Consider the following 26082-nt stretch of genomic DNA (forward strand, 5'->3'; position numbering starts at 1 on the left):
TAACCTATCCATCTGCAGGACTGGGGTGATATGCTGGGTCTGGTGACACTAACCTATCCATCTGCAGGACTGGGGTGATATGCTGGTTCTGGTGACACTAACCTATCCATCTGCAGGACTGGGGTGATATGCTGGTTCTGGTGACACTAACCTATCCATCTGCAGGGCTGGGGTGATATGCTGGGTCTGGTGACAGTAACCTATCCATCTGCAGGGCTGGGGTGATATACAGGTTCTGGTGACAGTAACCTATCTATCTGCATGACTGGGGTGATATGCTGGTTCTGGTGACAGTAACCTATCTATCTGCAGGACTGGGGTGATATGCTGGGTCTGGTGACAGTAACCTATCCATCTGCAGGACTGGGGTGATATGCTGGGTCTGGTGACAGTAACCTATCCATCTGCAGGACTGGGGTGATATGCTGGGTCTGCTGACAGTAACCTATCCATCTGCAGGGCTGGGGTGATATGCTGGGTCTGGTGACAGTAACCTATCCATCTGCAGGGCTGGGGTGATATACAGGTTCTGGTGACAGTAACCTATCTATCTGCAGGACTGGGGTGATATGCTGGTTATGGTGACAGTAACCTATCTATCTGCAGGACTGGGTTGATATGCTGGTTCTGGTGACAGTAACCTATCTATCTGCAGGACTGGGTTGATATGCTGGTTCTGGTGACAGTAACCTATCTATCTGCAGGACTGGGTTGATATGCTGGTTCTGGTGACAGTAACCTATCTATCTGCAGGACTGGGGTGATATGCTGGTTCTGGTGACAGTAACCTATGTATCTGCAGGGCTGGGGTGATATGCTGGTTCTGGTGACAGTAACCTATGTATCTGCAGGGCTGGGGTGATATGCTGGTTCTGGTGACACTAACCTATCCATCTGCAGGGCTGGGGTGATATGCTGGGTCTGGTGACAGTAACCTATCCATCTGCAGGACTGGGGTGATATGCTGGGTCTGGTGACAGTAACCTATCCATCTGCAGGGCTGGGGTGATATGCTGGGTCTGGTGACACTAACCTATCCATCTGCAGGGCTGGGGTGATATGCTGGTTCTGGTGACAGTAACCTATCCATCTGCAGGGCTGGGGTGATATGCTGGTTCTGGTGACACTAACCTATCCATCTGCAGGACTGGGGTGATATGCTGGTTCTGGTGACACTAACCTATCCATCTGCAGGACTGGGGTGATATGCTGGGTCTGGTGACACTAACCTATCCATCTGCAGGACTGGGGTGATATGCTGGTTCTGGTGACAGTAACCTATCTATCTGCAGGGCTGAGGTGATATGCTGGTTCTGGTGACAGTAACCTATCTATCTGCAGGGCTGGGGTGATATGCTGGTTCTGGTGACAGTAACCTATCTATCTGCAGGACTGGGGTGATATGCTGGGTCTGGTGACAGTAACCTATCTATCTGCAGGGCTGGGGTGATATGCTGGGTCTGGTGACAGTAACCTATCTATCTGCAGGGCTGGGGTGATATACAGGTTCTGGTGACAGTAACCTATCTATCTGCAGGACTGGGGTGATATGCTGGTTCTGGTGACAGTAACCTATCTATCTGCAGGGCTGGGGTGATATGCTGGTTCTGGTGACAGTAACCTATCTATCTGCAGGACTGGGGTGATATGCTGGTTCTGGTGACAGTAACCTATGTATCTGCAGGGCTGGGGTGATATGCTGGTTCTGGTGACAGTAACCTATGTATCTGCAGGGCTGGGGTGATATGTTGGTTCTGGTGACACTAACCCATCTATCTTCAGGGCTGGGGTGATATGCTGGTTCTGGTGACACTAACCTATCTATCTGCAGGACTGGGGTGATATGCTGGTTCTGGTGACAGTAACCTATCTATCTGCAGGACTGGGGTGATATGCTGGGTCTGGTGACAGTAACCTATGTATCTGCAGGGCTGGGGTGATATGCTGGTTCTGGTGACAGTAACCTATCTATCTGCAGGGCTGGGGTGATATGCTGGGTCTGGTGACACTAACCTATCTATCTTCAGGGCTTGGGTGATATGCTGGTTCTGGTGACACTAACCTATCTATCTTCAGGGCTGGGGTGATATGCTGGTTCTGGTGACACTAACCTATCTATCTGCAGGACTGGGGTGATATGCTGGTTCTGGTGACAGTAACCTATCTATCTGCAGGACTGGGGTGATATGCTGGGTCTGGTGACAGTAACCTATCCATCTGCAGGACTGGGGTGATATGCTGGTTCTGGTGACAGTAACCTATCCATCTGCAGGGCTGGGGTGATATGCTGGGTCTGGTGACAGTAACCTATCCATCTGCAGGGCTGGGGTGATATGCTGGGTCTGGTGACAGTAACCTATCCATCTGCAGGGCTGGGGTGATATGCTGGGTCTGGTGACAGTAACCTATCCATCTGCAGGGCTGGGGTGATATGCTGGGTCTGGTGACAGTAACCTATCCATCTGCAGGGCTGGGGTGATATGCTGGGTCTGGTGACAGTAACCTATCTATCTGCAGGGCTGGGGTGATATACAGGTTCTGGTGACAGTAACCTATGTATCTGCAGGGCTGGGGTGATATGCTGGTTCTGGTGACAGTAACCTATCTATCTGCAGGGCTGGGGTGATATGTTGGTTCTGGTGACAGTAACCTATCTATCTGCAGGGCTGGGGTGATATGCTGGGTCTGGTGACAGTAACCTATCCATCTGCAGGGCTGGGGTGATTTGCTGGGTCTGGTGACAGTAACCTATCCATCTGCAGGACTGGGGTGATATGCTGGGTCTGGTGACAGTAACCTATCCATCTGCAGGACTGGGGTGATATGCTGGTTCTGGTGACAGTAACCTATCCATCTGAAGGGCTGGGGTGATTTGCTGGGTCTGGTGACAGTAACCTATCCATCTGCAGGGCTGGGGTGATATGCTGGGGTCTGGTGACACTAACTTATCTATCTGTAGGACTGGGGTGATATGCTGGTACTGGTGACAGTAACCTATCTATCTGCAGGACTGGGGTGATGTGCTGGTTCTGGTGACAGTAACCTATCTATCTGCAGGGCTGAGGTGATATGCTGGTACTGGTGACAGTAACCTATCTATCTGCAGGACTGGGGTGATATGCTGGTTCTGGTGACAGTAACCTATCTATCTGCAGGACTGGGGTGATATGCTGGTTCTGGTGACAGTAACCTATCCATCTGCAGGGCTGGGGTGATATGCTGGGGTCTGGTGACACTAACTTATCTATCTGTAGGACTGGGGTGATATGTTGGGGTCTGGTGATAGTAACCTATCTATCTGCAGGGCTGGGATGATATGCTGGTTCTGGTGACAGTAACCTATCTATCTGCAGGACTGGGGTGATATACTGGTACTGGTGATAGTAACCTATCTATCTGCAGGGCTGGGGTGATATGCTGGGTCTGGTGACAGTAACCTATCCATCTGCAGGGCTGGGGTGATTTGCTGGGTCTGGTGACAGTAACCTATCTATCTGCAGGGCTGGGGTGATTTGCTGGGTCTGGTGACAGTAACCTATCCATCTGCAGGGCTGGGGTGATTTGCTGGGTCTGGTGACAGTAACCTATCCATCTGCAGGGCTGGGGTGATATGCTGGGTCTGGTGACAGTAACCTATCCATCTGCAGGGCTGGGGTGATATGCTGGGTCTGGTGACAGTAACCTATCCATCTGCAGGGCTGGGGTGATATGCTGGGTCTGCTGACAGTAACCTATCTATCTGCAGGGCTGGGGTGATATGCTGGGGTCTGGTGACACTAACTTATCTATCTGTCGGACTGGGGTGATATGTTGGGGTCTGGTGATAGTAACCTATCTATCTGCAGGGCCGGGGTGATATGCTGGGTCTGCTGACACTAACCTATCTATCTGCAGGGTGGGGTGATATGCTGGTTCCTTCCTGATGGAAGGATTTATTTAGATTTGTGTATCTGAAGGGGTGTAGGCTGCGGTCACAATCAGCCCTCCCTCTATGGTGCGGCTCGCCTGCTAGGATGTACAGTATCTGCGGAGTGGAGGAGATTCCTGCAGATTTGCCACCACATAAAACATCAGAATTTGGTTAAAGGGACTCTATCATTAAAACCTCTTTTTTTTGTGGATAAGACACTAATAGAGCCGAGTGCGCATGCCGGCCGGCGGCCATTTTTGGGAGGCCGCTCTTGCTCTTGTAGTTCAATGCTGGAGCGGCCTCCCAAAAATGGCCGCTGGCCGGCATGCGCACTCGGCTCTACTAGTGTCTCACTGGCAGAGCCAACTGCGCAGGCATCGGAGGTGACGCAGGAAGATAGAGGCATCACAGAATCGTGTTCTCGAGCAGTAGTGGGGACGCCCCCATCAATGCCAGAGAACTAATTTACACAACGGTAAAAACTGGTATTTCTAAGGAACGGCGCGGCGGAGATCACGTCTAAAGGTGAGAGACGAATAGCCTTTCTAAAGGCTATTCTGACGTCTTATCCACACAAAAAAAAAAAAAAAAAAAGAGGTTTTAATGGTAGAATCCCTTTAAGGCTACACATAGTGAAACAGCTAAAATACACTGTGGGAAAAAAAAACACAGCAGACAAAAAAAAAAAAAATACTGTATGTTTGCATTTCCACTTTCACCTCCCCACATATAAGTCTATGGGGTAACATGTTTCGTCTGCAGGTAAATAAACACGTTGCATTTCCTGCTGCATTCTTTTCCCGCAATGAGAGCAAATAACATTTCATTAAAGGGGTATTCCCACGTCACATACTCACCACTCTTCGCTGCAGTAAATTCTTCTGTGTTCCGGCTTTGTTGCGTCATTGGTGGGCGGGGTTACATATGCAAAGCCAGCGGCGAGAAGTCGTCGCTGCTATGCCGCTGGCCCTGCGTGTGCGCTGGCGATGCACTAGGCATCGGACGTACAGCCTTCACAATGTAATACAGACCCGGCATCCGCTGTAATAGAGAGGCGGATGCCAGGGAGTGTAGACGCCAGCACAGGTGAATCCAGCAGCGGCAGGAGCGTTGCTGCTATTCCGCTCCTCCCCTCCGGAATATCGGCATCACTCCTGCCGCTGCTGGCTTCACCTGTGCCGGCGTCTACACTCCCAGGCATCCGCCTCTCTATTACAGCGGATGCCGGGTCTGTATTGGTGGCCCCTTCCCCCAAAGTGTAAACTACCCCCCTCCAGGCTCGCTCCCGTGCACTTAGCCCCTCCTCCCTCCCCCCTGAGAGCAGCAGATACATCACTTGACTTATGACCAGATAAGTCAAGGGATGTGTCAAAAAAAAAAATGAATAAAGTAATATAGTGGACAAACAAAGCAGTTTTGCTGAAGCAATGTATTTAGGAAAAGTCTTACATTCACATTACAAGCAGTATAGATAGGATCCTTGTGATGGGACAACCCCTTTAACTTTATTGGGATTGTAAAAACTGCTATTTTTTTCCTGCTGTTTCCGCAGAGTTTGGCCTTAGCCTTCGGTTGAATTCACATGCAGCAGAAATTTCTGCCACTGAAAATCTATTCTGTTCATTGGAATGGGGTTAATGTGGTCTCCGGTACAACAAAACTGCAGTGTGTGAATAGACCTCAGTATAGCAATACAAGAACAGACTGGATGCCATGTGATTACCTGCACTGACACATTGCAACAAACTGTCAGCTATTTGCATTACGGATTTATTTAAAGGGCTTGTACAGTATTTCTAATTAATTCTCTCTATTGAATAAGGGACAAGTATTGGATTGATAGTGTCTGACCCCTGGGCTCACTGGTCATGAAAATGGGGGAACCTTGTACCCCTGGAATGCTCAGAATTATTTACTGCAGTAACATTGTAGCAACCTCTATAAGCCGGTGGCCCTGCACATAGGAAGTTGTGGCCCTCAGACCCTGACAGCTCTATGGCTACTCTATGTCCTCACACCGGCCCCAGGATTTGGTCCATGTAACACTTTAAGATTATTCCATGTCCTTGAGAAAAAGCAACATGGTGTCCGTACTTCGCTCACGTGGGGCGTGTTCTGTGGTGTCACATGATATATCACATGATCATGTCATCGATGGGTCATAGAGTACATCACATGATGCTTTTCAGAGCTACTGACTGGTTGGGAGAGATCATGTGACGGCACAGAACCAGGAAGTAGATTCTTCTTAGCCCCTCCCCCTCATCGCTGGTTAAGACTTGTGATCATAATACTGCCCTTTAAATTCTGCTGCATTAGGCTTAGTCTGAACAAGGCCTAACTCTATTAAGGTATCAGACACTAATATGAGGATGTCTATCATGGGGACAGGTTCCCTTTAAATTTTCTGCACGTGAATCAGAAGTGTCCTGGCGATTTTTCGGGACTGGTGACACAATCTGCGCCTCTCACGCCTGTGATTTAGATAAAAGCCCCCGACATTGATGGATCGCCTCCGTCTTGTTTATCGCAGTCCACACGATCTTACACAAGGGGCTTTCAGCCAATGGGGGGGCGGCGGCGTTCTGCAGGATACCAATGCGGGTCACATCATCACACAGCTTCTACCTGGGGGACAAGGACTGAAGTCCGAGCTATCCAACAAGGCGACTACAATAACAAAATAACTAAAGGGGGGCACCGTGACCGCGCTGCAGTCTGGAACATTGTGTCACCGCACAGGACGGGGCGACAAGAGCTTCAGTTATGTGACTACATTATATCAAGGGTTAGGGCCACTTTTTAATAGACTTTCATCATTTGCAAGAGCTCAGAGCTGAAGGTTTGTGACAGTTGGATCCAGTGTCCACAATCCGCTGTAGAATCCTGATCAATACATTCTCTGTGCTGATACAATGTAACAAATTATCAGGACAGGAGATCTCTACAATCATAGGAGATAAGTAACAACCCCCCAGCGGTGCCAAGTATTAGCACACAGCACTCCATGACAGCAAGCAGAGACCTTGACCGTGATAAGGAACGGAAAACCGGAGTACCGTATTTTACGGACTATAAGGCGCTCTGAACTACAAGCCGCTTTGCCCATGAGCGCCTTATAATCCGTCCCGGTTCATATATAAGGCGCACCGGACTATAAGCCGCACTTACAATTTCTGAGGAAATCGTAGGTTTTTATGTGCGCCTTATAGTCCGGAAAATACGGTATATGATCATTTACATAACTCCGCATTAATTATTAAACTATATAACAGGAAATTGGAAAACAGCTTTAAGCCTTAAAGGAGACTAACTCAATTCCTAACCGTGACTATCTCCTGTATTGCTGCGGTCATATCGTGAAAAAAGTTTTATAGCTAGTAAAACATAGCTGCTTTCCTCCAAGAAACAGCGCCACACCTGTCTTCAGGCTGTGCCTGGTATTACAGCTCAGCTTTATTAGTGTAAAAGCGGAAGGAATGAAACCGAACATTTCAATAAACTTTATTAACATAAAAATGGAATGGGAGGGGGCAAATCCAGGTGAACCAGAGGAGCAGCTACTGCCCACCCCCAGCCGCTGTTCCCAGCCCCCACCTTGTAGCCTATAAGACGTCCCCACCGTCCTGAGATCTGATACTTGTGTCCTGAGCAATCTCTTAGTGAAACGTGATCCTTGTTTTGCACATTTATAGCGTGTCTGCTGCCTGTCACCGGAGGGCGGTCGTCTGGACGCCCCCAACACGCACACCTATAAAACTAGGAAACATTCACTGCCACCGGAGGATCAGTCAGGAGACAGAGCGGCTCGGCCACAGGGCTTACAATCATCACGTGATGTAAAAGGGAAAGCATATAAAGTGACAAAATATTAGAACCCAAAAGTACTGCACTGCGATTCAGTCTCTTCTAGGACTTGTCAGTTTCCACTGTATTTGTGGCATTTTATTCATAAATTAGGATACTAAGACATGCATCAGTATCTGCTGTTTAGCTCACAGAGACTTGTCCATGGGTGGGATACACTGTAGCAAACCTTCAGCTCTGAAGTATTAGGTCTGTAGGAGTCCTGGATGCAAATAAGAATGTTCCCATTCACTGGCAGGAAGCAGAGATCTGAATTTAGTGATCGCCTATTCATAGAGGTGACATTGATTCCGCACCATGGTCAAGGCCTCTGCTCACCGTCAGTGACTGTGAAGACTCCTGGATAAAGTAAGAAACAGTAACCCTGTACCCGGCCAGTCCTGCTCTCTGCTGATACAATCTATCAGCCTAGACAATGCTCTGCAAACTCAACACATCAGCAGCAGATACAGAAACTTCTCGTTTGCAACAATGTATCAGTCTGGAGTCCAGGCTGTTTAGCTCACAGAGCATTATCTAGACTGGACACATTGGGCAAAGATATAAAGACTGGCATACTGTACACCAATCTTAATAAAGGCCTCCACATCAACTAGTCAGACATCCCTGCACCAGACCAGGAATCTACGGCAGGTAGGAAATGGTGTAGATTCCTGTTCTAAATCACGCCCCGTTCTGCCCACATTCGCACAATGTGATGGGTGAGGCATGGCTGGCACAAGAAAAAGGCCCTGGCACCTGAATATCATCCCGCTATGCCAGAATGATGAATGTAGCAGCGGCTGTGTTAAGCTCACAGAGCATTGTCTAGACAGGACACAATGGTCTCCACTTCTGGAGGAGCACAGAACTGGCCAGGTCCAGGGTTACCTTCCATCTCATTGTATCCAGAAGTCTTCTGAGTCACTGACAACAAGCGGAGATCTTGAAAAATGTGAAGAGTTCTAGGAATAATCTGTATCTAACCTCAAGCCAATATCTATATCTATATATCTCTCCCCCTTGGGCACATAAAAGGCAGCACTACTAGCAGGACGCACAGACAAGGTCAGCGCTATCACCGCAGCAGTTCGCAGCCGGCTCCTCCTCTAGCAGGGATTTACCATGTAAGCTATACCTGTATCAGACATGGCACGGCCCGGGCGCAGGTATGTGTACTATGCCAGGCTCCTGCCAGCCAGGGCTATTAACGTGAGACGGTAGTGACAGATTCATTACAGGGACATGGCGTCTCCCGATCTGTCTGATATACTTTGTGTCAAATGGGAACATTCTTGTTTATATCCAGAGCCTGAGAACCCTGCACAGACCTGATACTTGTCACAGCGGAGGGTTTGTTACAAGTGAATCCATTCTATACAATCTGAGGTGAGCGACTGACAAACTGATACAATGTAACCAAGATAGAAGAGACGTTTGCATTGATCGCTTGACTAGAACAGATACAATTGTAACAAACCCTCAGTTGTGACAAGTATTAGGTCTGGAAGAAAGGAAGCAGAGATTAGAAGGTCAAAACCCAAATTTAAGAGGGTACAAGTCTTGGCACCCAAGCAGTTAATGGCCCCCACCCCTGCCCTATATACTTCACATAACGGTCATACCTGCTACAGATTTAGATCACGGCGTACAAGGTGCGGAGAGGTTTTAGCTACAAGTCGCCCCAGTTCCCTGAGCTAATGGTGTCACTGGGAGAGCGGCCTGCTGTGGAAACAAAAACAACATACCAGAGATAATACCAGGAACGCGACCGCCGCGGGGAAAGATGTCACCGCCGGTCAGGAGACTGCAAAAATAACCCCACAATATGCAAGACCATATAGGAAAGATGGGGGCAAGAGCAGGATGGGCCATCATAGACCCAAAGGATATTGTGACCCAGCTGTCCTGCACAGAAAAATCTGTCACCTTACGTCATCAAAATAACTGCAGAGTCACAGGGGGGCGCTATAACTGGTAGAGGTCTTATGACAGCTCCTGGGTCTAGGACTGGGGTCAGTAAACCATCATTCACACTTTTGCAAAACTACAACTCCCAGCATGCACACGGATTCGTCTGCTCTCGGAACTCCTATAGAAGTGACGGGCATGCTGGGAGTTGTAGTTTTCCCAATCTCAGGAATCTACCAAAATGTGGGTGAAAGAGAAACTGAAACATAACAGGGCCTATATTTCATGGTCGGAGGGGGTGCTTTTTAACCAATAATAGCGGGGAATCCACTGGCCGATACATTGTGCCAACAGCTATCTGAATGTGTAAGCAGGGCGCAGTAACCAAGTATGGCCACTACACAGTGTATGGCGCTGTAATGCTAGTCCTAGTGTCAGGACAGGTAATCAATTGCAGATCAGAGAGGATCAGAGTCCTAGGTCATCAATAGTAAAGTCCTGGAAAACAAATTTAAAAGGGATATTCCTATCTTACACAATTATGTTATATTCAATGTTTAATAGGTGTGGAGGTTTTCTGAACCACCATATAAAGAGACTAGAGACATGCATGCCCGGCCATTAATCAGAGCAGTCTCGTCCACAAGGGTCTGGGGACCTTAGAGATAAATGCAGGCGCTGCAGGAGGAACCGAATCCATCAGATATTAATGGAAAATCCAATAGATGTGGGTCAGAAGAAGTTCATCAAAACAGGTGGCCGGGCATGCACATCTTTAGTCTCTTAAATGGCCACTTTGAAAATGGTCAACCCACATCTACGGGACATGGGTTATACCATAGACGTCTCATGGATTCAGTTCCACCTGCACTTATCTCTCAGGTCCTTTGCCTTTTACTTGGAGACAAGACCCATCTGATCCGAGAGGTGGCCAAGCATGCAAGTCTGTCTATTCAGAGGAGCCATGTCCCAAAGCAGGGGTCAGAGGACCCGAAACGTAAGTGCAGGGGATGCAGGAGATGCCAGAGCCATTCATGACATATTCTGATCATAGATAAGAATATCCCCTTCACTTATTTTAGGACCGATTTTTATCAGGGCCACAAACTGCAATATTCAATAATCCCAACTGCACCGATGGGCTCGACGGCAGAGACTTCAGGGTCTTTATAGTCACCACCAGCGCAAACACTGGAAAGTCACTGTAATCGAAAATTCAGAAGACACTTCCGTAAATCATTCCTTTCTTCGAAGATCAAAAAGGAGTGTTTACCAGGACAAGTGCCCGCCTCGCCCGGATCAGGGCACATTGCTGGGTGGAACTCCGTGGCATTGCCAGATTATTATGTATCCTTGTATCACCAATTCACACACCCCCTTAGGTTTCAGGACTTCTCACAGAAATCTTGTCTTGTTGAAAGGAACTCCAGGAGCCGATAAGAGAATGTGCTACAGTGGAAAATTCCAGGGCTCAGAGAACGCCACCGTGACTCATTGTTTTCTGGGTTACACAAATCTGCCATTGCAACACTGAACGTGCCAGATCAGAACAGGCATCGCAACGCAGGACATGGTTGTATCTTATCTCTGAGATGGTGAAGGCACAAGTCATAAGGAAGTATGGAGGAAGAGCGACAATGGGCAACCTAACTGCAGATCAAAGGGGAACTCCACCTACAGACCGCAAACGGGGGCATGAAGACACGTCAGAAGATGGCAGAGTTCAGTCAGATAGGAAAACCATTTATTCTGCCAATGATCAGAAATATACTCACTATATAGAGAGAAAATATAAGTCAGAAATACAAGCCTTATCCTGTATTAGGGTGAATTCACACTGAGTAAACGCTAGCTTATTCTGAACGTAAAACACGTTCAGAATAAGCGGCGTCTAAAGCAGCTCCATTCATTTCTATGGGAGCGGGGATACGAGCGCTCCCCATAGAAATGAATGGGCTGCTTCTTTCACTCCGTGCAGTCCCATTGAAGTGAATGGGGAGTGCCGGCGTATACGGCAAGCTCTGCTCATGCCGGAGCGTACACGCCGGCACATCCCATTCACTTCAATGGGGCTGCACGGAGTGAAAGAAGCAGCCCATTCATTTCTATGGGGAGCGCTCGTATCCCCGCTCCCATAGAAATGAATGGAGCTGCTTTAGACGCCGCTTATTCTGAACGTGTTTTACGTTCAGAATAAGCTAGCGTTTACTCAGTGTGAATGCACCCTTATACTCCAGAGCTGCGCTCAGTATTCTGCTGGTACAGTCACTGTGTACATACATTACATTACTTATCCTGTATTATACTCCAGAGCTGCGCTCACTATTCTGCTGGTGCAGTCACTGTGTACATACATTACATTACTTATCCTGTATTATACTCCAGAGCTGCGCTCACTATTCTGCTGGTACAGTCACTGTGTACATACATTACATTACTTATCCTGTATTATACTCCAGAGCTGCGCTCACTATTCGGCTGGTACAGTCACTGTGTACATACATTACATTACTTATCCTGTATTATACTCCAGAGCTGCGCTCACTATTCTGCTGGTGCAGTCACTGTGTACATACATTACATTACTTATCCTGTATTATACTCCAGAGCTGCGCTCACTATTCTGCTGGTACAGTCACTGTGTACATACATTACATTACTTATCCTGTATTATACTCCAGAGCTGCGCTCACTATTCTGTTGGTAGTTACTGAAAACTGTCAGATATTGAACAAGGATTTCCAGGAAGATTTCAGCTCTGAAGAACTATATCAAAGTGGCTCAAGGTCTTGACATCTGTATCTGGTAGAACCTTCCGGGTCACTTTACCCTGTTCCATACAGTTCCTCTTCTCCACTCACACACAAAGCTGCAGGGGTTGGTTCGTAGAGCTGTGTCGTACCCCTTGATACAGGAGCTCAGGCTATTAATATAATTCTATTACCCTTTCCCTATGGAGAGACTAATACCAGACCATGCAGGATTTCTTATGCAGCTTTGGCTGTGAATGGAGCAGAAAACATAAGGTTTCATACCCCAGCCCCCCATACACAGGTTTACCAGCCAGTCTCTGGTCATGGCATCAGCTGCAGAAAGAAAATAAAAGCAGGCGTAGAGGCGGTGATTGCAGCGACTGGTACAGACACCCTACACCCCCCGCACACCCCCAGGGGCTGAGGGTATCACATTTAGGTCTCAGATGGCGGTACACAGGGTATCGGGTCTCCCTGTCAGAGCCATTCCAACCTGACGCATTTACCTCCGGCATTTTCCACACCGGATACTGAAAGCAACTTATTAACTCAGAAAGTGCGGGCGCTGCCAGGCGGGGAGGTGTCGTAACCGGAGGATCGCCTATTGCTGCGGCACTATGGGATATTTGGCCTTGACAAGGCAGATAACCCAGGTTATTGACGGTGATAAAGTCAATTGGTATTTGGTGCCAGCACCGCCTGTCACTGCTCGGAGTGCCAAGGAAGACCTGCGGGCACAGGAAAGCGGCCAAAGGTGCAAAGGATAATATTTCCCCACCTGTCAGGTATCAAAGAATGGAAAAGAATCATTTTGCAACAAGGCCTAAAGCCTCCTTCTACATGAATGTGTCAGTCTTCACTGTAACCCTGGAATTGTATTCATTCATTGAAATGAAGAGGGCTATAAATAAAGGTGAAAGAGAAGATACAGCCCATGAGGCCGCACAGCGTGACAAGAGGAAGATCACAAGACGCTCCATCTCCTCCTTCCTTTCCTATGTTCACCAGTGCTATGGCGGCTGGCCAAACTGATCATAAGAGCTAGCCCACCATAGAACAGGAGACCTGTGACCACCGTAGAGGAGATGGACCAACCCAAGCACTCATTCCAATCACATGACCCATCCCGGACACCCGAGGATTCCCAATCAGAACTTAGTGGAAGTCAGTCCCTGGACAACCCCTTTAAATCCACACAACACTTACCAATCTGCAACAGGACCGGTGTCACCAGGGCAGTCTCCATAGCGTAGCAAAATTCCCGACCGAACATCACGGCGCCATGCATTACCCAGAGGCGGACCGGGATGCGGTCTATAGAGCCCTCGCTGATGGTCTCATCCCGGCTCTCGTTCTCCTTGGGCTCGTCTTTCTTGAGCTTGGCCAAGGGAAGGTCCTGGACTTGCATAGATTCCGATTCGGCATTCTGAGGGGCCATCTTCACCACCACAAAAATATATATAATAATCTATATTCTTAGAGCTTCTATATAAATATTAATACTATATATCTGCAAAGATAAATAAAGACTTCTTTTTTTGTTCAGCTTTCCACACGTTCCTCGTGCGAGTAATACTTCCGACTCCGCTGTGTAGGTGTCCGCGCGGCTTCGTGAGGGTGCGCAAGAGAGAACGGGATTTGGTGCTAATTCAATCATATGGCTTAATGGTTTACTGTGAATTAGAGTTAAAAATCCATAATTGCCATTCAGTTAATACCAGTTTCATAATTTCTATAGAAGAAGTGGTAAAATTCTTGGTCTTGCGGTTGCAGGCTGGGAAGGCGACACACATAGGTGATGCACTGTTAATCCCCATCGAGCGGCTGAATAATCTGAAAGAGGGAGAGACACGGAGTTAAGGAACGCAGTGGTGGTGGTGCCGATAAGACGCCCCCAGTCCTCGGCGAATGAAAGGATGAACTAACCAATATAAGACAAAAAACATCCTACACGAGCGGTGGAGGGAGAAAAAAAAATAAAAAATTACAAAAACAAAATTTGCAATTTTGGATGACAATGAAGGAAACATTCTATGTTGGGAAGCCACGATAAGACGGACATTGGGGGAGCGGCTGGTACGGCCCACGCACAGATACGGCTTGTGAAAAGTTTGGATATAAATAACACATTTTTTGGACTAAGGCCCGAACAAATTCATGAGATAGCCGGCAGCCATTCCTCCCAGCCACACCGTATCTTGTAGGATAGCACATCGGTGGCCAATCTGACGAGACACAAAGAGATGGGAATGCAGAAGCCCAACACGTTCTACATTCTTCCAAGACGCCTACCATCGTGGCCAAAAAAAACAAACAGGGTATTCTATAAGGAGTTCAGGCCAACTAGGAAATGGCAAAAGGGAAGACGAGGGCCATATAACCCTGGTCACGACAAAGGGAACCCTATATAACCAACAGTCGTAACGTCATCTTTGGCCAATCTGAAGAGTTTCAATGTCATGCCCCATCATTAGCACGTTATCAAAACAAGAAAATTCTAATAAATTGGAATGAAACTTTTTGGCAAGGAGACTAATAAGACACAGATGAGACTATGGTGGTATAAAGTGGGCATCATGGCTTTATCTTGGGGTACAAAACATCTACACCATTATGGTGGGCTATTGGTATCCAAGTCCAGAAGCTCAATCTATCTATAGATGATAGGAAACCAGACCCAATGGGCCAACAATTGATATACTAGGTGACCAACCACCAGGACTTTTGGCTTCTCAACAATGACTGGCTGAGGTGTTCCTCTTTTTATGGGAGAACGCTGCATAAGAACCATGGTTCAACTCCAAGTCAACATCTGCAGAAACCCTCACAATGCTGTTGGCTTCATAACCAGAAGTCTTTCCAAAAAGTTTTATTCCATAGTCCACCATTAATGGTGCTCAACATCCTAATGAACAAGGTGATCTTCACAATTAAAGTCTATGATGAAATCCAAGCATGCCATCCAAGACTAATGCCGGCCATGCACATTAGATTTGTGGCCAACACAGGTCTGCGATGTCGTGAATGTCTTAAGGTTGATGGTCGAGTGAACAATCCTGTAGTCAACTGGACGGCACCATGATGGACGACCATATTCTAAAGTCTACGGGCAACCTAAGGCCCTCAACGAGAAAGCAAAGACCTAGACAAGGGTTGCCATCTTTAAAGGGCTTGTCCAAGATATAAAAAGAGACTTGGCCGACTCCTTTCTTCTCCGATACACCATGCCGCACATGTCCATGGGTTGTGTCTGGTGTTACAGCTCTGATTTATTAATCTGAAGTGGAGCTGCAACGTCAGGCACAACCAAAGGACAGGTCCAGATTCTGGAAGAGATCAGCCAAACGTCTCGAATCCTGGACGACCACTAAAGATTTTAGTCTCCACAGACAGGACAACGCCGACAGGGGATGGAGTACTCAACTGGGAAAGAGGTGCCAAAGGGTAACTGTAATGGTATGACCTCCCACCAGTCAGTAGGCCATCATCATATAAAGCAATCCTTGCAATATCTCCATTGTATTGTTGGCATGGTGCCATGGACGGGCACAGGATGGCAGCATTACTTCAGTTTCCTACAAGCACAGCTCTGACGTATAAAGCTAAAGCCTCTCAAAATAGAATCCAATGTCTATATTCCACCGGGACATCAAACCATTGAACTCACTTCGCGACTTTCTTGGGGAGAACGCTCAGAGCGACTGACTCACTGCTGACTAAAAACTACCCGCCTTGTTCTTTCCCAAGTCCTTGTGTTCAGGAAGCAAAAAAATTATTGTATCAGTTATTGTAGGAAGGGGCGAGAAAGTCACCGGTGGTATCAGAGGACCCGGCGGTGACAGACACATTCATTACAGGGACTATTCACACTGCGGCAGACAGGCGCTAATACTAATGTACCGTAATAGGGGCAGCAAAAATAATAGTAGAAAATGAAATACTGAAAATCTAACGGAATACAGCTCAGATGTATAACTCATAGCCTGGGAAATACAATATATAGGAGAAGGGCAGTATTATAGTAGTTATATTCTTGTACATAGGAGCAGTATTATAGTAGTTATATTCTTGTACATAGGAGGTAGTATTATAGTAGTTATATTCTTGTACATAGGAGTAGTATTATAGTAGTTATATTCTTGTACATAGGAGTAGTATTATAGTAGTTATATTCTTGTACATAGGAGCAGTATTATAGTAGTTATATTCTTGTACATAGGAGTAGTATTATAGTAGTTATATTCTTGTACATAGGGAGCAGTATTATAGTAGTTATATTCTGGTACATAGGAGGTAGTATTATAGTAGTTATATTCTTGTACATAGGAGCAGTATTATAGTAGTTATATTCTTGTACATAGGAGTAGTATTATAGTAGTTATATTCTTGTACATAGGAGCAGTATTATAGTAGTTATATTCTTGTACATAGGAGTAGTATTATAGTAGTTATATTCTTGTACATAGGGAGCAGTATTATAGTAATTATATTCTGGTACATAGGAGGTAGTATTATAGTAGTTATATTCTTGTACATAGGAGCAGTATTATAGTAGCTATATTCTTGTACATAGGAGCAGTATTATAGTAGTTATATTCTTGTACATAGGGGCAGTATTATAGTAGTTATATTCTTGTACATAGGAGTAGTATTATAGTAGCTATATTCTTGTACATAGGAGGTAGTATTATAGTAGTTATATTCTTGTACATAGGGGCAGTATTATAGTAGTTATATTCTTGTACATAGGAGGCAGTATTATAGTAGGCATATTCTTGTACATAGGAGCAGTATTATAGTAGTTATATTCTTGTACATAGGAGCAGTATAAGGCTGCATTCACACGGAGTAAACGCTGGCGTTTTTTGTGTGTTTTTTGCACATAGCGCCGCGTTTACGCCGCGTAGCGCCGCGGTAACGCCGCGCTATTTAGCGGTGGCGTTGCCCGGCGTTAACGCGGCGCTACGCGGCGTAAACGCGGCGCTATGTGCAAAAAACACACAAAAAACGCCAGCGTTTACTCCGTGTGAATGCAGCCTTATAGTAGTTATATTCTTGTACATAGGAGGCAGTATTATAGTAGTTATATTCTTGTACATAGGAGCAGTATTATAGTAGTTATATTCTTGTACATAGGAGGTAGTATTATAGTAGTAATATTCTTGTACATAGGAGCAGTATTCGTCAGAATGGTCACATTAAAACCCTATCATGTTACATGGTCTGCATCAACAAAAACAAAAAAAAAAATGAATAAGAATTTACTAAAATGCTGATGAGTATAATATAACTGCACAGATAACACTAGGTTGTGGTGCTGGTGACTCCGGGGTCATCTATAACACATGAACAATGTCTTCTCTGCCTCTCCCGTCGCCTCCATGACTGTGAAGGGTCAGGGGAAGATTAGGATGTTACCATCATAACACATAAAACCAGAGCCCTGGAATCAACAACTTCCTCTATTGTCCTGTTTATTAATATGACCATCACCGCTGCCAATCCACGTGACTTCCCTCCGCGTCCCTGTAGAAAAGGATTTGTTGGATACGGGCGTCAGGCATTGTGCAATCTCGAGGTGAGGAATGGGGGTTACTGCAAAATGAGACCCCTCATCTGACCCCGCTTTAAGGAAAAGAGTCAGCGGCATTGGCTTGTACAGAATGAGGAATTACAGTGTATACTCTAGTCCCCTCTAAATCTGCAGAGTCCACTAGCATCACCCAACAGGTCTGATGACCCTGAACTTTCACCAACTCTAAGGGGTGCAGAGGTTTTGTGTCCAAAGTGTCCCCTGAAGAGCTACCAAGTATAGGAGATAGTGGAGGGGCCCCATTATAAGTTGCAGAATTGTTCATTACAAGGACACTCGAAGCCCCCCTTTAAGGCACTAGTCCCCTGCACTATGACCCTTGCTTTAAAAATGGCCGACGTCAGTCACAAAACAGTTAATGCAGCTCTGGTGGTGACTGTGGCAGATTCTTAAAGCTGCGAGCCGCATTAAGTGATTGTGTAAATGTCATTGCTGCAGAAAGGTAGTGTCAGCTGAACAGATAATAGTGGCGTTGGTTGGAGAGCCGAGATATCTGGCACAATGTGTTCTCAAGTCAGGCGGAGTTCTCCCACGTAATTGCAGCTTTACAATGTGTTCTAGGCAGTAATGAGGCGCATATATAAAACTGCCACCCGGCCCGTGCCATGTTCTACCCTATACATAGGCTAGGACTAGACCTAGTCAAGGGGACGGCGATGGAAAGTTTGGTCATATTGACAAAGTGAACACTAGATACCAATTTTTTTAAAATTTTGCATACTGTATCTTAAAAGGCGCATCACCCTGAAGCCAACAGGACCCCACAGGACAGCAGCAGGGGGCGCTTTAGAGTCTGTTCAGAATTTTTTCTTGCAAATTTGCATCAAAATGTGCACTTGTTACCTGCACACTTTGCTGTGGATTTCACCCTTTGCATTGCAAAAAATAAATAAAAATCTGCAATACAGAACAGGCTGAGCACTTGGAAATTTGTTGCAAGACTTAAAATATATGAATTTTTTCTATGGTTTACTTGCATTGCAATCTGCAGCATCTGAACATACCCCTAATAGAAGATCTGCACCTCAACATAAAGGATGAATTTCTGTGATTTGTTCGATTCCGATCTATCCATCTACCGTACATCAGCTCTTACAATTACACCCCACCAGAGCTCCTCCTGTCAGACACAAGGTAACATAAGATGGCCCCCTCCCCCATTTATAATAACCCTGTCCTATATGCCTGGACATCTCTGCCCCTCCATTATTACATGAGATCAGTCTGCTCCTGCGGCTTCTTGCCAAAACCGAGTGACTACACAAACAACCCATGAACCTGAGCTCTCTCATGAGGCTTTGGTTACACGTTGGGATTTCCATATTTTGATGATCGAACCTGAGTTTAGTGCTCGGATAAAACAGATCTAATATAAGAAGAGCACAACATGAGGGCTATTTAACCCCCGCTAGTCTGAAAACAGCACATAGGTAGCGTATGAGGGTCACCAGGCAGGGCTCCCAGGGTCAATGTGAAATAGGTGCAGCTTCTAGTGTGCACCATTTTATACCTCACAGGACAAATTACATACTACTCATACTGATCCTGAGTTACATCCTGTATTATACTCTAGAGCTGCGCTCACTATTCTGCTGGTACAGTCACTGTGTACATACATTACATTACTTATCCTGTATTATACTCCAGAGCTGCGCTCACTATTCTGCTGGTACAGTCACTGTGTACATACATTACATTACTTCTCCTGTATTATACTCCAGAGCTGCGCTCACTATTCTGCTGGTGCAGTCACTGTGTACATACATTACATTACTTATCCTGTATTATACTCCAGAGCTGCGCTCACTATTCTGCTGGTGCAGTCACTGTGTACATACATTACATTACTTATCCTGTATTATACCCCAGAGCTGCGCTCACTATTCTGCTGGTACAGTCACTGTGTACATACATTACATTACTTATCCTGTATTATACCCCAGAGCTGCGCTCACTATTCTGCTGGTACAGTCACTGTGTACATACATTACATTACTTATCCTGTATTATACCCCAGAGCTGCGCTCACTATTCTGCTGGTGCAGTCACTGTGTACATACATTACATTACTTATCCTGTATTATACTCCAGAGCTGCGCTCACTATTCTGCTGGTACAGTCACTGTGTACATACATTACATTACTTATCCTGTATTATACTCCAGAGCTGCGCTCACTATTCTGCTGGTGCAGTCACTGTGTACATACATTACATTACTTATCCTGTACTGGTTCCAGTCTCTATAATGGTGCCGACATCATTCTTGACCTTCCTACTTTGTCTGCTACAATGGCTCATCCGAATCCATCGTCTCCTTGCCAATTACTACACTACATAATAAAGTTACCAATCCTGAAGACACCACATTTTGCTATAACAACCGTGCAAAATTAAGACAACCAATAACTTTCCAAGTCCTTCAACCAGAGGAACAAACGTTTCTGGAGAGAGTTTTGGTATCCAGAAGACTGCCTTCTTCAAGAGTCTAGAACTTGAAGACTCCATATTAATAGGAGACTCACTGTCCACAGAGGGAACCCTAGAAAGGATTCCTCCAATCACAGCCCCAGTTACAATGTAACCTCAACGATTCCAAGGGCCACATTTAGGATTGTGTCATTCACAAGAAAAATCAAAAATCCAAGATTCTGTTCTCAAAGAACTACAGCATTCAGCTCTGCCTACCATCAAACTTGGGCACCTGAATGTGTAGACCTCTCGGCCACTTCCATGACAGACATTTTACCCTGAATTCTGGAGGAATGTGGCCAATGACCAACACGACTCTTTATGACCCATTATACGGCCAGTCTACCATACAGTAAGAGGATAACCTTCAAGGGGCACCAACGTGGCTTCCAACCAATGGCACCAATAGAGGGTTGAGACGAGTGGCTTACCCAGGCCATCCTTCTACTGCATCTCCTCATGCCGAGAGACAGGTGTGGGGCAGATTTGAAGACGAAATATCTGCTCCTTATTAGTGCTACCTTTTATAATGGCAATTTTACCAATCCGTGTGACGGTCTTGGCCTCGTATTGTTCTAGTCGGTCTATGCTCCTACTGTCTTCCCGAAACAATACTGCAAAGGTTAAGTGCTCGCCCTTGAATGACATTGGCTGCTCTTGGCATTTCACTAGAATGGAGGGCAGTTATCAGCGAGCGCTCTTCAAGTTACTTGACATTTCAGCACATTAAGAAACTCTATTCAGTACCAAGACGACGGAGAAATGCCATGGTCGGGTTCTCCATTGAACATCGGAAGAGCCACCTTTGTAACGGTAAAGCGTGGGTGGCAGAGGAGATAGATTACATATCCTACAAAATGTTAACTATGGGGTTGTCCAATATCGTCCTTCAAGTTTCACATAGTAGAAGCTTCCCAAAGGAAACCAGAGACAATGCTAAGCAGTCATCCCGCCAATGGGCTGAGCAGCCAAGACCGTGGTGGCTCTAACCGGCCATACAGGACACTCTGACCATCTACCGTGTAACCAATACGTTGCCTGTAGGATTGTTTTTTTTGGGAACCAGACGGATCACATTTTGTTTTAATATTTTCCTAAGCCGGTTGGCCAAAGAGGATGTTGGCCCATACACACATTAGATGGCCGATCCCACCAAAATCTGAAGGTTCTGTTGGGGTTCTTCCAAAGAGCATAGCCAGCTTTCAAAGTGAACTGGTGGCCAACGTCATTCCCTTTTCAAGATATTGGTTCTCTCAACGTCATGGAGTCTACACAAGCCGTGCAAAATGGGTTTGTTGGGTAGACCAATGGTTCCAAGAAGTCTTAAGGAACAATGAGTGGGGGAAGAGCGCTGGACTCCTAGGTCTTCCGTGGAGATAGTGAAGTAGGGCCCAATTCTAGGACCCATTTGCCCTCATGGATGATGAACGTAAATTCTACAGCGCCCATAAAAATAAATGGGTTGTCAAAGTACGACATGGTTGTGCTAGACACTCCAGAGCAAGGTCCACCCTTTACAGAACCTCTATTCTGGGCGATTTTGCCCAAAAATAAAATCTCAATGTTATTTGAGCCTAGATGCAAATCTCAATTTTTTATCATTTTTTGTTGAAAGAAAAATAAGTGGTCTTACTGGACACTCAACATCCAAAAGGAAGACTGGATTAAGTCATTACTACCGGTTTTTATTTTATCCCACCCCTGAAGAGTCCGAGATCTTGATTCTGGAGACGCCCCTTAAGACTAATGCTCCACGTTGCATTTCAGCTACGTTTTTTTCTGCAGCGTTTTGCTACGTGGGGGGGGCGGAGCCTAAGAGGTTTAACTTTACAATCAATATCTTAAACTGATGCTTAAGGAGGGTGGAGGAGGTTTAGTCACATGTGGCTGCACAGAATCCAGGGCTCCTCATGGGAGGTCCCATCACCTCTACCCCCACCAATAAGCAGTGCGAAGGTTCCAACAGTCCGAACTACAGTATCAGACACAGCAGCATGAATGAGAGAGTCCGTGTGTTGGAAATAGGCCATGGTGGGGGCCATACCCCAACAGATTACGTCTTGAGGCCTTCAATGTTTGAGAAGGTTTTGTAGGATTTAAGAATACGCCCTGCAGAGGTGTCCCGGAGCCCGGATATGGCCGTACATTCAGTGCTCAGAAGGTGCGGTGCGCACATAGATGGACTCAATGCAGAACATTCCACTTATTAGCAGGGCACGATGTAGAACAATTCCTAATCTCCTCAGCTCATTAATCAGGCAAAATTTTCAGCTAAAAGCCTCTTACGTCCCGATTTAATTACTAGTGGTAAGTACCGTACTTGGAAATCTGAGTACGGGAAGACGGTCGGAACCAGTGCGAGTGAAAGAGGACTTGTGGAGGGGGGGGGGTCCATAATCCATAATAAAAGGGTATAATCTTTATAAGCCAAAATTATTTAATGGGGGGGGGGGCAGTAGACAAAAAAAAAGTTCCTGAAAAAACAAGAGTTTGCACTTCAAGAGTTACACAACTTCCTTCATTACGGTATTGCTGAGTTTTACGATGTGAGCGCCACATTAATGGAGCCGACAGGGAGATGATTTACTTTATGGTCTTACACTTTGCTATCAGACGGGCGATTGTGGCCACACATCTTAAAGGGGCACTCCTATCTGACATTTATGACTACGAGTGTTCAGTAGATACAGGACAGAGCTACTTGACCTGCACCGATTTTGCAAATTAAATCCTAGTAATAAAAATAAAACACTTAAAGGGGAGCCCTGGGCAAAAAAAAAATTAGACAGACTGGACTGGTTGTACATATTTTCTGCCTCCTGTAGTCACTGTTACAATATGGTTTCCTACCACACCAACAAATGTGTATCAGGTCATACAGATTTGTATCAATTCCTCTGCACTGGTGTCAGTTGGCAGGTAAGCATAGCCATGTGACCACTAAGATCCACCCACACGGAGCAAGCTTTATATACTAGTAGCCAGAAATGATGCACAATGGACACTACGGAAACAAAAAGTTGCAGAACTGCAAAGCCTGATCTGTGGCCTCCTACAGGACATCAATGTAACATGGTCATAAGCGGAGTTCTCCTTTAATGCTAGAGTTTATTATAAGCTATGGATTATGACACGTAGTCAATGTTTTGCCAGCCATTGTGAAAGAAGCCTTTAAGAGAAGACTATATATATCAAAAGAAGCACATGGGAATTCAGGAAGGAAGGCGGCCACCCTAGGCAATGAGGGGCTTGTGTGAAACCTTTATTCCATTCAACACCGAGACAACGGACATCTTTTACCATAACCCTGGAGCGAACGGGAGAGCTGATCATTCACTGGAATGAAAGGGCGTGTTGGAAGGAGGGGAAGACCACAACATGCCCACACTCAGCATGACACAGAGACAGAGATATTTCTTATAGCGGATGACCAGTTGTGGTCTTCGCTGTATCATTTTATTTCGCCGTTTGCAAGACTGATACAACGCCATTCCCCAAATCTCACCGAATTAGTAGCAGAACTTTCGAAAGGAACCTCCAGAACAAATGCAAATGTGGCCAAAGAAAGCATTGATCATCTATCGATCGGACATTGGCCATCGGGCTGCAGGTCATGAAGAGAAAGGTCCTCCTCCATTTAGGGGACACCCGGCACATGCAGGTTGTTACAGGTGTTTCAAGCGTTGGTTCTGTAACCCATTTACTACTAGACACATGGTGACATTGTAACCCCCTTGGAAACGTTCCTTGTATCCCTGTTCTTCCCAAATCCCCCAGGAATAGTCGCCGACCATAAAGCTTTACTCTGGGTAGTCCTAGTCGGCAAAACGAACCTCAAGTGCAACAAATAAATAGAACGTTAAGACGACAGAGCAGAACGGAGACGAGGAAGAGACTCGGCTCCTGCACATTTCGAGCTAAAAAAGGGAAAAATATTTCAAAAATGCTTTTTAATCGAGAAAAAAAAAATATGCACAAGAAACTTAAGACACAGCGGGTGAGCGGAGGTAAGAAGTCACAATCTAGCCAAGCTAGAAATTCATCTATGGGGAGAACCAAAACCTACACGTGTTCTCAGACAGGACAGGGGTCTCCAATGTGGGACCCTAGGACCTTACTGTAATCCTGAAGAAGAGCAAGAACATTGCAAGACAGATTACAGATTCCTATAATACAGGGTTACAAATTATACTGGTGAAATCCATCATTTAGTTTTACTTTAACAGGCCCAAAAGCCTGAGACTGCACTACTGAAGTCTGAGAACGCTTCCCCTTTTGATTGGTCAGGTTCAGCGTTGCTGGACTCGGCAGTAGCAGCTATAGAGGTGACCTGGATTCACAAGAGGACCAAGTCTCAGTAGTGCAGACTGATTTTGGGGCCTACAGACGCTCATATCTTGGTATTGAGATAAGAATAACTCACTTTTTCAGTGTAAGAACGCTCCTTAATGTTCTTCTTTTGGATCTTTTACTGACGACTAGGATTGGAATTACACTTCTGAGAACATGGAAGAGCCTTAATCCGTTTACTCGCTCCTAATTTGGGTCATTCTTGGAAGGTTTTTGCCACTAGAGAGCTCAGACTCGGCACAAAAATTCACTTGGTGTAATTCCCATTAATGAGCTCCTCGTACATTATCATGCAGAGAATACACGGGCCTCAGGCATCGCCAATAACTTGGAAATTCACCGACTGACAAATCCAGAGCTCATCCCCTAGTCTTACCACCTCTTGCGTCAGACAATAAAGGTATGCATGCTGCTAAAAGAAGCTCAGGGGCCGGCCCATTAGGACAACCCCTGCGCACATGCCCATATAAGGAAGTCACAGGGAACGCCCCTGCTTAGGACTCTACCGCTATAACCTAGAGGAGTGAAGCCACTACAAAGAGGGCCTGTTACTCTAAAGGACTGATACATTATGGTCCGATGCTTATTTATGGCTGCCCATAGTGTCTATTGGCAATAATTGGGGGCGGAGTGGTTTTAACCCTACAGTAAGCTTCCTCCTTTGCAGGTTGTGACTTAGAGAAGCGGAAATAAAGCAAAGAGGACCATTTATGAGATTTGTAATCCTGAACATGGACATCACCCCCATCATTGCAGATATTTTGACGTCTCTGGCCCTTTAACACCAAGGCTCCCAACAGGGTCGGGTAATGTGCAGTATGGGGAGGGGGAGGGGGCCGTATATTAGTGCAGTCACAGCACATTATTCCTCTAGACTAATTAGTGAGGTGGCAGGCTCGGGGTTAATAGATCACTCAGAGGGGAGGAAGTACCGGGGGATTTGCATCCTATGGACGTTAACCGCTTGTGAGCCATTACTATAAAAGCAGAGCGTTCAGATGCAGCAGATTGAAGTGTGTCATTTGGCACAACATATCTGTGCAGGTCAGGGACTATGCATAGGACTGCAGGTCGGGGACTATGCATAGGACTGCAGGTCGGGGGACTATGCATAGGACTGCAGGTCGGGGGACTATGCATAGGACTGCAGGTCGGGGGACTATGCATAGGACTGCAGGTCGGGGGACTATGCATAGGACTGCAGGTCGGGGGACTATGCATAGGACTGCAGGTCGGGGGACTATGCATA

The 26082-nt window shown here is 46.1% G+C and overlaps 1 protein-coding gene across 3 annotated transcripts in view; it reads right to left on the bottom strand.

Moving 5' to 3' along the window:
* The window catches only part of SLC45A4 (solute carrier family 45 member 4), a 77266-nt gene that overhangs the window by 29861 nt on the left and 21323 nt on the right, over positions 1 to 26082 (bottom strand). For all 3 annotated transcript variants that reach the window (XM_075270045.1, XM_075270044.1, XM_075270046.1), the window contains exon 2: positions 13627 to 14253. In XM_075270045.1, coding sequence (XP_075126146.1) covers positions 13627 to 13858 — 232 coding nt within the window. In that variant the 5' untranslated portion in view covers positions 13859 to 14253. The remainder of the gene's footprint in view (positions 1 to 13626; positions 14254 to 26082) is intronic.

The sequence above is a fragment of the Leptodactylus fuscus genome, chromosome 4, assembly GCF_031893055.1.
Source record: "Leptodactylus fuscus isolate aLepFus1 chromosome 4, aLepFus1.hap2, whole genome shotgun sequence".
NCBI classification, from domain to species: domain Eukaryota; kingdom Metazoa; phylum Chordata; class Amphibia; order Anura; family Leptodactylidae; genus Leptodactylus; species Leptodactylus fuscus.